Consider the following 15,635-nt stretch of genomic DNA (forward strand, 5'->3'; position numbering starts at 1 on the left):
GCCTTTTGGACACCTGAGCAGGCCAGCGTTTCAAAGGACAGGCTTTGGCTGGGCGAGCCTGGAGTCAGCGGCTCCCTGGCTGCACGTGGCCTTGGACCAGCTATTTAAATGCCCTAGCACTCGGGTTCTTCTCTAAAACGGGCAGCACCAGCCACTGTGGATACCAGATGCCCTCTACCAGCCAGGGCACCTGTCCAGAGCACCTGTCCCCCTCGCTGAGTGATGGCTGATGACGGAGCACAGCTGTCCCCTCGCCGGAGAATTCCCCTTGGCCAGACAAGCACCCTTTCGCCCAGGAGGCTGCCCGGCCCCCATGCACCACGCACGGCACCCAGGCCAAGGAGCAGAAGTTGGGACTGGCCCTGTGGGCGACTCTGGCTCCTAGCTAGCCCGGCTGAGCCGCCATCCCTGCTCTGCTCCCTCCCCTTCTCCGGAGAGCACCGCACTATTAAACCAGTTGCACAAAGTCACCACGTCAGGCCCCGCCCACGGCGAACCCTGCGTGGGACACCACCTCCAAAGGCTGCTGCTGGGCCCCAGGAGACGAAGCCTCCGAGCACCAGAGCGTGTGCCGCCACCATCAGGCCAGGGAGCCCTAAGGAACGGGCCACCCACTTATGAACTGCCCCCCCGGCGCCCTCGCGGCAGGGGTAAGAAGGTGGGTGGGAGGGGTGGAGGCCCAGGGCCTGGAGGAAAGCAGGAGGGACATCGACGCCAGGGAAGAAGTCACCTGAAGAGAGCCTGGGGACAGGGCCCCTTCCCGAGGAGCCTACCCACCAGGACAGGAGGAGAAATCGCCCTGTGGGGAGAACTGGCCAAGCTCCAGGTGGGCCAGGTGCTCTGCCTACCTGATCCCACTGTCACGGTTGGCGCTTCCCCCAAAGCTGACCCTGATCCAAGGACCCGAGTGCAATAGTTTACTGAGAAGACAATGCCCCAAAATATGGGCAGGGGAGGGGTGAAGAGCCGGGGAGGGAAGACAGCTGGTAGGGGCGTGTTGGCAACAGGTGACCACTGGGGACACCTGGAGGGTCGTCCCAGTGGGGAGCTTGGCGGGAGCCTCCGCTTCCCCCCCAAGGGGAGAGGGGCTGGGTATTTATGCATCCACTCTCGTCAGCCTGAGGCTAAGAGTGTCCCTTCTCGGCACTTCCCTACCAGCAGGGCAGCCCTCGGTGCTCGGGGAAGGCCCTGAGCCGAGAGACACAGATCCTGCAGCTGGAGGGAGGCCGGGGCCCACTGGAGAGAGGAAGCTGAGAGGGCTGTCAGGCGCCCACAGGTCTGCTACCTTCGGCTAACCCAACAGCTGTACCGGGAAGGAGATGCCAGCGTCTGCGTTTTAAAAATGAAGACTCAGACAGGTTCGACCGCTTGCCCGTGGTAACACAGCTCCAGGATCTGAACTGTGACTCTGGTAGCCTGATATCTTTCTAGTACACCGAGGCCTCCCAAAGTCAGACCTGTGAAAAGCAGGCAGACGCTGGGGGAGGAGCAGAGGTTCCTGAATACCGTCCGTTCCCTTAGTTCTCTGGCTCAGAGACAGAGCTAAAAACACATCTGCACTTCCAGGGCTGAAATGGCTGGTGGGTTGCAGCATAATCACACTGGACCTGGTAGAATCACCAGGTATAGTAGTATCACTATAGAGATACTAGTTATACACACACATACACACACACACACGTGGAGCTCTCCTACTCCTTGGTGGGTATATGCCTGGTGCATTAAGTGCTGTCCAGCAACCAACCCATCACCCATCTGAGTCCAGGCAAAATGCACATACAAGGTAGCACACTGCAGCAGTCTTACTGCTCGGCCGCGGGTGCCCTGCAGTTGTCTGACCAACCTCAAATCGAGCTTTTAAGGGAAGGGCTTCAGCAGGGTCGTGCTTACCTTTGAGTACCTGTCCTTTGCCACACCTATATCGTCCTGCAGAAACTGGGCTTCGATCTGAAGGTGCAGATTATGCAGTAAGGCTTTATCTGCTTCCTGTGATGAGAAAGAGAACCATGGAAGAGGCCCACTGCATGGGGGCAAAGCAGGAGGACGTCAGAGCGCAAAATGCAGGTGCTCGTTCAGCAGGTCTGGGAGGGGTCCGAGCTCCTGCATTCCAGGAAGGCACTGGGTTAGTCCACTGGTTAGAAGAGCAGTTTTCAACTAGTGGTGACTTCCACGCCCAGGGGACACATGTCAATGTCTGGTGACATTCTTACTTGTCATGACTTGATTGTCACAACTAGACGTTACTGGCATCTAGTAGGTAGGGGCCAGGCACACTGCTCAACATCCCACAATGCCCAGGACAGCCCCCACGACAGAGACGCAGGCTGCCCAAAGCGGCAGGAATGTCAGGATTGAAAACCCTGATGTAGAAAGAGCAGAGAGAAAGGTATGGGTATATCTGCATATCAGTAAGCTTAGAATTTAAATTATGTCTATATTTCTTCTATATCTCATCAACTATGAATTAAGTTTCTAAGGCTGCTTACTAAAATAGTTTCTGTTTTTACTGAAATCTTTATTTTAATAGTTTTCTCTCAAAGACTGTTGATGTTAACCTTGAGACTACACACACACACACAAATATATTTAGGCAATATAAGGGATTGAACCTGGGACCTCATGCATGCAAAACAGACACTCAACCCAATAATGAACTACACCTGCTCCACTATTCTCTGTATTTCTTAACATGAAAATGCATCTTGGAATGAATGCCATGGTGAATAGCATTTGTTCCTTTAAAGTTGTCAGTGATATTTTCATAGTAACTTTCTGATACGCATTAACTTTCATCTCATTGATCTTGTTTGAATAAAAGATTGGCATAAAAAATATTTGTGCTCTTACTATGAGAGTGTTGTGATATCTGGAACTGATTTAAAATACTTCGGTGTGCTCTGTTTGCTTTACAAGTTAGCATTACTGACAGGTTAGTATTACTTGGGTCCATCAGGACCGCCCACAGTCCAGAGATGCCTCTAGCAGCCACACCGGCTGATATCTGAAGCCGTACTAATTAGTATACTGATGATTAAATATCTGTGAGGGGAGAACGTGAACTACAGTGGAAACTATGGCCCATGCGCTGTGGCAGTGCTCCAGGGTGTGGTCACCAAATGCAGGGAATGTGCCTCACTGATGAAAGGGCATGTTGATGTGGGAGGAGCGGGAGGGGGTTGAGGAGTGGGTATATGGGGACCTCTTATGTTTTTTAACGCAATGTTTTGTGTGATCTATGTATCTTTTTTAAAAAAGACAATTTTAAAAATCCATGGATTTTCTTTGCAGAAACTGAAAAGCCAATCATAACGAATGACAAGGGGTCCCAAATAGCCAAAACCATCTTGAAAAAGAAGATTGTTGGAGGGCTACGCTTCCTACTTTCAAAGCTTACTACAAAACTACAGTAATCAAAACAGTATAGTACTGGCCTGAGGACAGACAAATAGACCAATGGAATAGAACTGAAAGTTCAGAAATAAACCCACACAGATTTGACCAACAATTTTTGACAAACGGTGTCAAGTCAATTAATGAGGAAAGAATAGTCTCTTCAACAAATGGGGGGGGGGACTGGATATCCACATGCAAAAGAATAAAACGGGATCCCTACCAATATAAAAATTAACTCAAAATGGATCAATGATCTAAACATAAGTTCTGAAACTCTTAAAAGAAAACATGGAGGAAGTAGCAGCCAGTTAGAATGTTAGGAAGATTCTGGGGACAGACTCTACCACGGACAGACAAGGGCTGCCTGGGGAGCTGACTCGGCTGTTCCTTGGGTCCAGGGGAGGACACTTCTTCCCATAAATCCATAGGCCACCAAAGGAGTGCAGCCTTCTAACAGGAGCTGCACACTGCTGCTGAGGTCTGTGAGATTTGGGGGACATTGCCTCATCAGTCTGAGCCTCACCGTCCTCATCTATGAAATGGGAACAATTGCAGTTCCCACCACCTCAGACATAGAAGCTTGTCTGTGCCTTGTGAGCATTAAATGATGTAATGATGCATATGGCTTGCCTGGCACGAGATGGCCCTCAATCCTGGTCACTGTCATTATTATAGAATACTGATCCTGAAGGGCACATGGGACTCTAGTTATTTCCCCAATTCCTTTCTCAAAAACGGTTGTAAATAATCTAGACCAATGGTCCTCAAACTTCAGCATGTATCCATGTCACCTGGAAGGTGTGTTAAAGTACAGATAGCTGGGCTCCACCCCTGCAGATTCTGATCCAGTAGGTTTGGGACTGGCTTGAGAATTTACATTTCTAACTGACTGCCAGGCAACCCAGCTTCCAGAGACCACACTCTGAGAACCACTGGCCTAGATCTAGAATAGACACAATGTCAGGTTTGGAATATATTGGGCAGGATTTTCTGTCATTAGACTCTTGACCCAGAGTCTCAATGCAGAGAAACCTAGAGGCTTCTGTTTGGTTGGAGCTTTGGAAAATGCAGCTCACAGCACCCAAGGCATAATGAAAACCCAGGCATCTACACATTTCTGGGTTCTGGTGCAAACAAAAGACAACACTCCCCAAACGAATTTTCCTCCACCTATCAGCAACTGCAAATTCCACTGGCACCTACTCACTTTTGGGGGTTTAGGGGAGTTTATCAGAGAATGTGCCTGCAGAAGCATTTGGTAAAGTCCCTGTTTTCTGGACAAACACTGACTGGCCTTTCATTATCATCACAAGCTACTTCAAACCTGTCACTCTATGCCACAATGGACATGAAGGTGTTAGAAACTTTCTCTGGGTGGTGAAATCATGGGATGCTTTTTCCTTCTTTTTCATTATCTGTATTATCTTATTTTTCTACTGAGAATATGCATTACTTTTGGAATAAGAGGGAAAAAAACAACAGAAGGTTTGAGCATGTTTTGAAGTTCAGTGTCACTTTCCAACAAGGGTAAAATGAGAGACTACATTCTTTGTCCCTCTTCTTTGAGGAGTAAACAAATGGCACTGGCTTGAGCGCCTTAGAAGTCAGACCCAAGAAAGGCCTCCTTGCAGCAGGGAAACATACTCACAAGGCAAAAACGTGTGTGCGGGGGGGAGTTGGGGAGGGGCTGAACTGGCAGCTAAGCGAAGGGCGTGAGGCACCCAAGTCCCTGAAGCCAGTGTGGTCTGTGGACAAAAGGAAGGTCCCATAAAATGAAAACAAGAATGGGGAAGATGTGCAAGTGTTCAGCCAAACCACTGGATGTTCGTTAATAAGGCTGAAATTCCAGCTCAGGCTTCCACCAGGCCGGGGGCCCACCTCCACCCAAGACGCTCCTGAAGCGCACGCCCCTGGCCACCTTGGTGTTTATCTCTAGGCTGCTCATGTGTCCCGTTGGCCTGAGACATCAACTTGACATCAACTGACCTGCACGGTTACTGACAGCACCTCCCTCCACAGTGTCCTGATCTGCCCCCACCGAGAAGGGCATGGAAACACCACGCTGTAGGTAACATCGACAAAGTGGAATGTGCTTCCCCGGGATTTAGTTCCGACGTTCCCCCCAGCTAGCTGAATAACCCCAAACAACAGAGGTTGGACAAAGCCAAGCATGGCACGCATCCTGAGCTAACCCTGACTGTTGGCAGTAATCCCCTGGAGTTCTCTGGAGAGTTCCACCTCTGGGTACAGCAGGGAAGGGTGTGTTGTGTTTTATCAGCGGTTCTGAGGTGCAGTCGGGAGGTGGGGTGGCCGCCCACGTGCCCTATATAAGCAATGCTTCAACTAGTCTCTGTGAGTCCTTCGGCTCTGACATTTGAGCTCAGAAATGAGTAAACAAGGATAATGATCACGACCCTGATTTTTGTCCAAACCCTGTTGTCCATGATTATTGTCATTTGGTAGTTGAGTTCTCCTGGTGTCTTAGTTTGCCAAAGGGCTGCCAACGTAAAGTATCAGAAATAAGGTTGGCTTTTACACTGGGAATTTATTTGGGGTGAAAGCTTACAGTTCCAAGGCCATCAAATGTCCAAATCAAGGCACCATCAAAGATGCTTTCACACCTGTCAGCTACTGGTGACCCTGGCATTCTGCCACGGGGTGACTGGGCATATGCAAGGGCTTATCTCCTCAGCCTTGAGCTGCTCCATGGGCCCAGCCTCTTGGGGTCTTCGTGCTTCAGCTTCAGCTGCTAGCCCTCCTCAAGCCTCTCTCTCTCACATGGCCAGGTCAAAATGGCAGAGCTCCCTTTTCCTATGTGTGAGTATCTCTCTGTCTATCAGTTTATATAAGGCTCCAGTAAGAGAATGGAGACCCAACCTGTGTCATACCTCATTGATGTGGTCCAATCAAAAGTCCTAAAGTGATCTAATCAAGTGATTAATCAAAGTTCCTTAACAGAATCTAATACAAACAAAAGGTATCACACCTAAGACAATGGATCAGTTCAAAAACAATCTCTCTTAACTATTCACCAAATTCAAACTATCCCACCTGGCTAAGGCAGCTAATCCTATCTGTTAGGATGCTGATATTGGATCAGAAAAAGAAAACTACCCCTGCAATGGACAACTACATATGACCCTACAGGAGGGTCTCCAGCAAGAAGCTAAGAATCCATGATGGTCCTTTGTGCTTACTATCCATCCAGAGAGGGGGGCTTAAGAGGAATGGGAATTTCTTCCTTTGTTCTCTTGAGAGTTTTCCTGTGGAGAAGCCACCTCAAGACTTTTAGCCCATGGAACCACTGCCCAAAGCAAGTCCTAAGTTTGGTCTTTGTGAACAGTATGTCTGAATGATAAAATTAACAGCAGGTCATTGCAAAGTTGGCGCACTTTCACAGTTTAGCACAATCTATATACATAATTGTCTATGTTTCTATCATGAAGTCATCCATCTGTGTTAGAGAGGGGTGTGAGTGCATCTGTGTATGTGTATGTGAGTTCACTCACAAGGATTTAGCTGGAATTAAAAAGTCAAGAGGGGAACAGGTATAGTTCAGTGGTTGAGCACCAGATTCCCATGTATCAGGTCCTAGGTTCAATTCCCGGTCCCGGTACGTCCAAGAAAAAAAAAGTCAAGAAAGAGATTGGCAGCAAAATAAATGCTTGAATCTTAAAATAACACAAACAGGAGGTATGTGAAACAACCATCTCAACTATTTTGTTCAAAGCTGTTAATTAACCTACCCAAACCCAATAGTGGTTTGTTGGGCCGTCAGCTCACCTTGTTGAGCCTTTCATGCATTTCTTTTAGAAACAGTTGACATTCACACTCATTTTCATACCTGCAAATTGAACACAGAAGCAAGAATTAGGCGGCTTCTGGGATTCCGAATGTGTCGATCACACTATCAGTATTAAATTTATTCTGAGATGAGTAGTAGACCCAAGTGACAAATTCTTCTTCCTTGTAAAACTTCATTGCTCCAAAAACAAGCAAACAAACAAAAAACACCTAAATCTATATTTCCTAGCCCATTGCTTCCCAACTTTTACCACATCATGGTATACGCACATAGAAAACAGTAACATTTGCACAGTGCATGTGGTAATTGGAAGAAGTAAATGAAACAGCAATCAGCCAGCCTGGGGGCTCCAGGCCCATGGCCCCCAAAGCCACTGAGGGGATGAGGGAATCATACTTTGGCTTACCTATACCCCAGGTGCAGCAAGAGCACAGAGACTGGGAGGTTGCTATTCTAAACAACCCACCTGACCTCAGGTTGGATTTCCCATGCTATCTTATTGACATTTGTAACCTGTGTCAGTTTTTCTAGATTATGCCATCTCATCCTCACAAAGCCCTGAAAAAGAGCAGTTATTGCTAGCCCATGTTAAAGATGAGGAAACTGGGGTTGAGAACTTTGCCCAAGGGTTCAAGTGGATGCTGTCAGCACTTGCCCCTCAACCTTGGGACATCACTCCCATACACCAAAGGTTTTCCTCTGGGCCAGTGAGCAGGGCAAGCTGGACGTGCCAATGTCAGACAGAAGGGTGTGGGTGCATAAATATCCCCTGCTCTCTCACCACTCAGCTGGGATAACTGAGGCATGCTCCTCACTTAAATCTCCCTAGCAAGTTGAGCTCCCACTGCCTACGATGGAAACTTGCTTGATAAGGCTCAGTATTGGCCCCTCCCCTTTTGTCTCTCACTCCCCTCCTCCTCTCCTGGTGGCCCCCAAGATCACCTCCTAAATGAGTTTCCTGCCCTCAAATCCCTGTCTCAGAGTTGGCTTCTGGAGGACCTCAAACAAAGAGAGAGGCAGACATCTGACATCAAAACCTGTACTCTAACAGCCATACTACACTGCCTCGGTAAAGCAGGGAAACTCCCCAAATGCAAACATACACACGATTAATATAAGCAACAGATACCAAGGGGCAGGTGGAGTTTTTCTCCTAGCCAACTTCTTGCCTTAGCTTCTAGAAAACAATAGGGATGAAGGAAGCAGAGAGATCCCAGAAATCATTCTGGTCAGAGCAGGGTTTCCCTTGGGGACGTTCATCCCCTGAAGAAATTCAAGTGACCTCTCCCCTTGTTCCCTGCAAGCTGCCCCCCAAATCCGTTCTCCCCTACTTCCAGGGATTAGGGTGGGATGGTGGGAGAGCACATGGTGGGAGAGCACATGGCTGCCTAGAAGGGAGACTACATTTCCCAGCGTCCCTTGTAGTTGGGTATGGTCATGTGACTACATGCTGCCCAATGGGATGTAAGCATAAAACTGTGCTGCACCTTCCAGGAATCTTCCACCCGAGAAGCTATAGGTGTGCCCTTTCCCTCTTGGTCTGCATTCCTTCCTCCACCCTCCAGCCTGAAACATGGATGCGGCCTTCTGGAAGGCCACGCCAAACCGTTTAAGTTGCAAACACTTCAAAGTACCAGACTTCACTGCTCACCTTTCACAAGGGAGCCTCAAACTTCCATCAGGCGTAAGGCACTGTCACTTCAGAGTTTGTCCTTTGTGGTTGAAACTCATCCTCGTTATCACTCAGCCCAAACAAGGCCCCTCTGGTTGCATGCCCAGACCATGAGTTCAAGTCAAGTATTTCACAGCTGCAGAAGGTGCTGGCAAAAGGTGCCACTTTGTCCTCAGATTTAAAAAGCCCTGACCTCAGACACCAGGCACATTCCCAGGTTTAAGCCATAGCAGAAGCTCAGCAATTATCAGTAAGCGCAACCTATTTGCACAAGTTTTACATTTCCAGGATATCACATTTAGCAGCTTCATTTGTGTGTGGCTCTAATGGAGGCAAAAATTATTTTGAAATGGATAAAAATTTAATTTTCAATTGCTCTTTCCTTTTGGAAACATACAAGAGTTTCTGTAACTTAAACACATGTTTGATAAGCAACACATTAAAGTGATATCCTGGGTAATTTTCATGTCATGAAGACAAGTTTATATTATATTAAAGAGAACTGATTTCATTATAAAGAATTCATGATATTCATATACACACTCATATAAGTGGATTCATCAGTGAAAAACATATTTTGGCTTCAAATATCTGATTGTTTTATATAAATTACTTTTGGTGCTCTATAATCTAGATGATTGGGGCAGATTGAATTATGTACCCCAGCAAGGAATTATTCTTTATCCATATCTGCATTTCTCAGGGTGTGAAACCATTTGTAAACAGTGCCTTTGAATATGTTAAGGTGGCATCAGGGTGTGGACCCATCTTTCTCCCCCAAATCTGTAGTGTCTGGTGCTGCTTGCTGCAATCCTAGGGCGCCCTGGTTGCATCTCTGCCTCCCACTCTCTCAGTTCCAGCTTCTGGCTCCTCTCCCTACAGATTTCTCTCTATAAAGTTCCGGCAATATGGATTAACGCCCTCCCCCCCATTCAGTTGGGCTGTAACAAATTAGGATCTTAGAAGACTTATTCACAAATGAGTCCACAGACTTTATCCTCATGCGTACAAGTAAAAGTCTGCATTCTTTCCCCTTCTTTTTTTTAATACTTATTTTAAAGTTTATTTTTATTTATTTATTCCCCTCCTCATTGTTTGTGCTCGCTGTCTGCTCTCTGTGTCTGTTCAATGTGTGCTCATCTTCTTTTTTTTTTAGAAGATACCAGGAACCCAATCCAAGGGTTCCCATGTGGGAGGGAGGCACCAAATTGCTTGAGTCACCTCCGCTCCCTGTTTGTTGTGTCTCTCATTGTGTTTTCTCGCTGCGTATCTTGGTTATGTCATCTTACTGTGTCATTTTGTCGTGTCAGCTCACCATACCAGCCCGATATGTCAGCTTGCTGTCTTGCTCATCTTCTTTACGAGGCACTAGGAACTGAACCCAGGACCTCCCATGTGGTAGGTGGGTGCCCAACTGCTTAAGACACATCAACTTCCCCACCCCTTTCTATTTAAAAGTAATAACAGGCGGCGGACTTGGCCCAGTGGTTAGGGAGTATGTCTACCACATGGGAGGTCCGCGGTTCAAACCCTGGGCCTCCTTGACTCATATGGAGCTGGCCCTTGAGCAATGCTGATGCTCACAAGGAGTGCCGTGCCACACAAGGGTGTACCCCACGTAGGGGAGCCCCATGCGCAAGGACTGCGCCCCATAAGGAGAGCTGCCCAGCACGAAAGAAAGTGCAGCCTCCCCAGAAATGGGGCCACACACACAGAGAGCTGACACAAGATGACGCAACAAAAAAAAAACACAGATTCCTGTGCCACTGGCAACAACAGAAGCAGACAAAGAAGATGCAGCAGATAGACACAGAGAACAGACAACCGGGGGGGGGGGAGCGGAATGGGAGAGAAATAAATAAAAAATAATAAATGAATAAAAGTAATAACATACAATTCCTTTTTTATAAATGCATAGTATTCCATGGCATGGATGAACCATAATTTTATAACCCATCACCTATTAATAAGTGGGTTCCAGTCTTTCAAGCTGCAATGAATATTCTTGTAGGCATGCCATGTCAAACCTGTTGCAGTGTACCTAGGATTCCTTGAAGTGACACTCCTGAGTTAGAAGCACATGCATTCATAACTTTGAAAGATGCTGACACTTTACTGGGCATATTTTTTTAACAGCTCCTTGGATAATTTTAACAAACACCTCAGTCTGTGGGGGAAGGGGATCATGTCCTGGACCAGAGCTTCTGACACGTCAATGTTTAACTTCTCAAGATGTGCCGGTGAAAGTCACCAATCACCTGGAGATCTGGTAAAATACAGATTCTGACACAGGAGCTCTGGGGTGCACCTACGAGTCTGCACTTCCGGCAAGTTGCTGGGTGATGCCAGTCCTGCTGGCCCATGGGCCACACTTCGAGTAGCAAGATCCTAAAGTACACATTTCAGGTGCCAGCTGTGATGCAACGCCATGCAAAGGCCCCTGGACCCAGCATGCCCAGGATACGAATTCCAGTGCCAGCACAGCAATCTCCTAGCTGAGCGACCCTGCCCTAAATTCCTCGTTTCTTAGCTTCAGGCTCCACATCTGTAAACTAGGGCTCTACAGTCTATAACAGGGTAAGGCTGGGAGGATTATATAACGCGGATAAATCTCAAAAACATGGTGCTGGGCCCAAAGTACATACTGTTAAGATTCCATTTTCGTAAAGTTCTAGAACAGTTCAAGACTCCATTTTCGTGAAGCTCTATCATCTGCGGTGATAGAAAGCAGAACACCGGGTGCCTCTGGCTTTTGGGGGGAGGGGAGCTGCGGTAATTGGAAAAGGGAAGGAAATTTCTGGAGAAGCGGAACTATCTTGCTTGTTTGGGCGGTTACAGAAATCCCGACCTTTGTCAAAACTCCATGAACTACATATTAAAAATCGGTGCGTCTTACTGCATGCAAATTAGACCGCCATTTAAAACTGCATCCGAACTGAAAGTATATTGTTTCATGTAAAAGGGCTTTGTAAACTGCAAAGTACCATCAAAATGGAAACTGGTCTTATCTTACGGAAACGCGCCCCTTGCTGCCCTCTGCAGGGAGGAGGTCGTCAGCTGCAGGGAGACCAGAGCCGGCCCTCCGGCCCCGCGGGGCCGCGCGTGCCGGGCCCCGCGCCCTGCCTCAGTCTCCCCGCCCCGCGGCCTGCTTACTTGCTCCGGGACTCGTCGAGCGCGCGCTGTGCCTCCGCGCCCTGGCGCTCCAGCCGGGCGCGCTCGGCCGCCAGCTCCCGGACGCGCCGGCGGTTGCCGTCGACGTGCCGGGCTAGCGCGTCCTCGGGGCGGGTCTCCTCGCCCAGCCGCTGCCAGGCGTCCAGCTGCCGCCGCAGGAGCGCGTGGCGCTGCTCGAGCGCGCGCGCCCGCCGCACGTAGGCGGCCACGCGCTCGCCGAGCGCCCGCAGCGCGCCCAGGCCCGGCCCGCCGCCCTCGGCCGCGCCCACGGAACCCCAGGCGCGCTCCGCCCGCTCGCGGCGGGCCTGGAAGACGTACGTGCGCCGGTACATGGCCGCCGCGCCGCCGCCCCGGCCCCTGCCCGCTAAATACGGCTCGGGGTCCGCCGGACCCTTCCAGAGCTGGCCGGCCGGGGCCCCGGGGGCTGGCCCCGGGCCCGCCTTTGTGCGTGGGCTTAGCGGGCTGCGCCGCTCCGGGCTGGGCGGGTCAGCTGCGCGGCGGGGCTTTTGTCGCGCCATTGTTCGGGCCTGCTGCTTTGTGAGGGAGTGGGGGGGCGGGAGGACACGAGAGGCAGGCCGGTCCTGTGACCACGGGGACTGTGCAGGCCGCGCAGAGCCCGCCGGGCCTGGCGCCCGCCCCGGGGCCCCCTGCCTTTGTCTCTTTCGGTTAAGCTCTCAGTGAGGGAGCTTTTTAACAATACGGGTTTTTTTCCGATGACTTCAGCCATTCTTTCCCCAGCTCCAGCGTGTGGGTCCGGAACCCTCCACCAAGGTGGTGGTAACCCTCTCTCGAGGGGGGTCGTTGTCTTTTTTTCACATTTTTTTTGTTTTCAGTTTGTGGTAGGGATTTTTTAACCATGGATGCAAAATAAAATGGTGTGCAATCGAGGTGTAAGAAATGAAGATTAGTGTAGTTTTCACGTAAAGGAAGAAAACATTAATGTAACCTGGCAGCCTACTCCCTCAGTCTCCCACTCCCAGGTTAAACAGGAACAAAGGAAACCAGCTTAAGCCAGTCCTATAGGCAATAAAAAAGATGCCCAAGAAAGAGCTAAGTCAATACCAATTCAGCACTAAATTCCATTCCTTATTTGGCAAAGGAGCAGGTAAAAACTAAAATGGTTGGAATGTGATGGGGGAAGCGGTTAATCACAAACTTTTGCGCGGGAAAGTTGGTCTTCTCGAGTAGGTTGTAACCTCAGAAGCATCCAGTCTATGGAGAAACAGGAAGGGCTTGCGTGCTAGGTTTAGGGGTATAAACTGTGTCATTCTTCATTGTTCCGGGCGCCAGCCATGTTTTCTGGTTGTGCACCCTTTCTTGCAAGATTGAGAATAAATTTTTTCTTCTCCACAATTGGGTGAGCCTTATTTTCTTCCAGAAGAAGATTTCTTTCTTACAGAGGGAAGGACACAAAATCATGCCGGGCTAATTAAGACACGAGACAATCCAGAATAAATTCTCAACTAGAGATGGTAACAAAATGCTCTGGTTATATCCGAGAGGAAGGGGAGTGTGCTGTGTGGGAAGGCAGAGAAGTGAGAACTGCAAACAGAACAGCAGAAGCCAGTGTGCTGTGTGGGAAGGCAGAGAAGTGAGAACTGCAAACAGAACAGCAGAAGCCAGGAGGTGAGGGAGGGACCCGGGAGGTGCGCCCCCTACAGGATGGGGCTGAGTTAGAGCAGTGCCAACATTTCATTGGTGCAGAATTTCTGTTTGTGGTGATGGAAGTTTGGCCATGAATGATGGGCGTGGAGGCACAATTTTGTGCATATCACTAACACCACTGAATTGTGTATTCGAAAAGGTAAAAAAAAAAAAGGAAATTTTTAGGATATATATGTTACTACACACATACAAACCCATGGAACTGTGTAACACAAAGAATGAACCCTAAGGTAAATGGCTGGCTAAAGTTAATGGCAAAATTAGAATGATACTGTTTTATGAATTGTGAAAAGGTAACAGACTAATGCAAAATGCTAATGGGAAAAATGTGTGAGAGAATATATGGGAATTCTGTACTTTCTATATGTTTCTATAAACCTACAGCTGTTTGCTTTTTCATTTTAATTGAAAAAAAAAAAAAATGGCCAGAAGGGTCCCCAAAAATAAAGCTAAAAAGGAGGGCTGGACATCACCATCCCAGGGTCCTCAAGATGGAGGAATAAAATATGAATTAGAGTAGACTTACTGGTATTCTGCTGTGGAGTTATTGTGACTCTAGCAATGAAAGAAATTATATCATTGATGTGGAAACAGTGGCCACAGGAGTTGCTGGGGGCAGGGAGAGGGAAAAAGAGGTGTGATATTGGGGCATTGTCAGAACTTGGAATTGTCCTGAATGATATTGCAGGGACAGTTGCAAGACATTGTATATCCTGCCATAACACACTGAATGGACTGGGGGAGGGTGTAAACTATAATCCATGCTGTGTAGCAATGCTCCAAAATGTACTCATCAAATGTAATGAACAATGTACCACACTAATAAAAGAAGTTGAAGTTGTCAATGTGGGAGGAGTGGGGGTGTGGGGAGTGGAGTATGTGGGAACCTCATATTTTTTAATGTAACATTTTGTGTGATCTATGTAAAGATAATTTAAGAAAAAAAGGAGGGCTGGCCTTCCAGGTAGCGGTCATGGATTGAACACAGGCATTATCTCAACTCCTTCCCAAACCCCACTAAAAATTACAGTTAAGAATTGTTTTTCAGATTAAAATTCCACAAAAAGAATAGAAAAAGATGACAATGGACAAGCTATAGCAACAAATTTGGGGAAGGCTGAACAGAAATAGGTTAGTAGGGACTGACTTAGCAGGGTGGAGAAAGCTGAACGCTAAGAGCCTGCAGAGGAGCATGGGAAAGAAAACAAGCTGATTCATGCTAGAACATCCAGGAAAGCTCAGGAATTGGACGTGCCTGATACTGCAGAATGTAGGGGTGAGGGGTAGAGCTGGAAAACCCAAGGGCTGGCTGAGCCTGAATAAGGAGCAGTTAGAGTATCACCTTGCCTACCCAGTCCCTGCACAGTCTAGCAACTGCCCAACCCCCAGGAGCCCTAGAAGTTATTCTCCGCTGAAATTGAACCTGAGCGGTTCTGAGTTGGAGGAGACCAGGCACAGCCAAGGGCAAGGATAAGGCCATGCTGAAAACAAGGAGATTAAGAGAGCGGAAGCGTAGTGCATGGTGAACTGTCCCCCTTCCCCATTTCCCACACACCACTTTGCTCCCAGGATAGAGGCCACCTGGCATATATTTCAGCAGGAAGAGATGGGGGATTATTCTCTAGCGACACTGAATGACCTCAGAGAAAAAGACCTCCAGATACTGAATTTGGAATTTTGACAGATTGCTTTGGAGATGAACGTGCACCCCAGTTGTATGGTTGTTTTCATTTTCAGCTGCTAAAACAAATACTACCTGTAGGTTGGCTTAACAGGAATTTTTTTTTTTAAGATTTATTTATTTATTTCTCTCCCCTCCCCTCCCACCCGGTTGTCTCTTCTCTGTGTCTATTTGCTGCGTCTTCTTTGTCCGCCTCTGTTGTTGTCAGTGGCACGGGAATCTGTTTCTTTTTTTTTTTTTTTTGCTGC

At 48.2% G+C, this 15,635-nt stretch overlaps 1 protein-coding gene across 1 annotated transcript in view; it reads right to left on the reverse strand.

Annotated features, from left to right (window-relative positions):
* BFSP1 (beaded filament structural protein 1) overlaps positions 1 to 12,564 on the reverse strand; it is a 34,838-nt gene extending 22,274 nt beyond the window's left edge. Inside the window, exons 1-3 of the mRNA XM_004472394.3 lie at positions 12,024 to 12,564; positions 7,177 to 7,237; positions 1,891 to 1,986 (exon numbers count right to left, since the gene is read on the reverse strand). Coding sequence (XP_004472451.2) covers positions 1,891 to 1,986; positions 7,177 to 7,237; positions 12,024 to 12,559 — 693 coding nt within the window. The 5' untranslated portion in view covers positions 12,560 to 12,564. The remainder of the gene's footprint in view (positions 1 to 1,890; positions 1,987 to 7,176; positions 7,238 to 12,023) is intronic.
* Positions 12,565 to 15,635: the final 3,071 nt, after the last annotated feature.

The sequence above is a fragment of the Dasypus novemcinctus genome, chromosome 24, assembly GCF_030445035.2.
Source record: "Dasypus novemcinctus isolate mDasNov1 chromosome 24, mDasNov1.1.hap2, whole genome shotgun sequence".
Classification (NCBI taxonomy): Eukaryota; Metazoa; Chordata; class Mammalia; order Cingulata; family Dasypodidae; genus Dasypus; species Dasypus novemcinctus.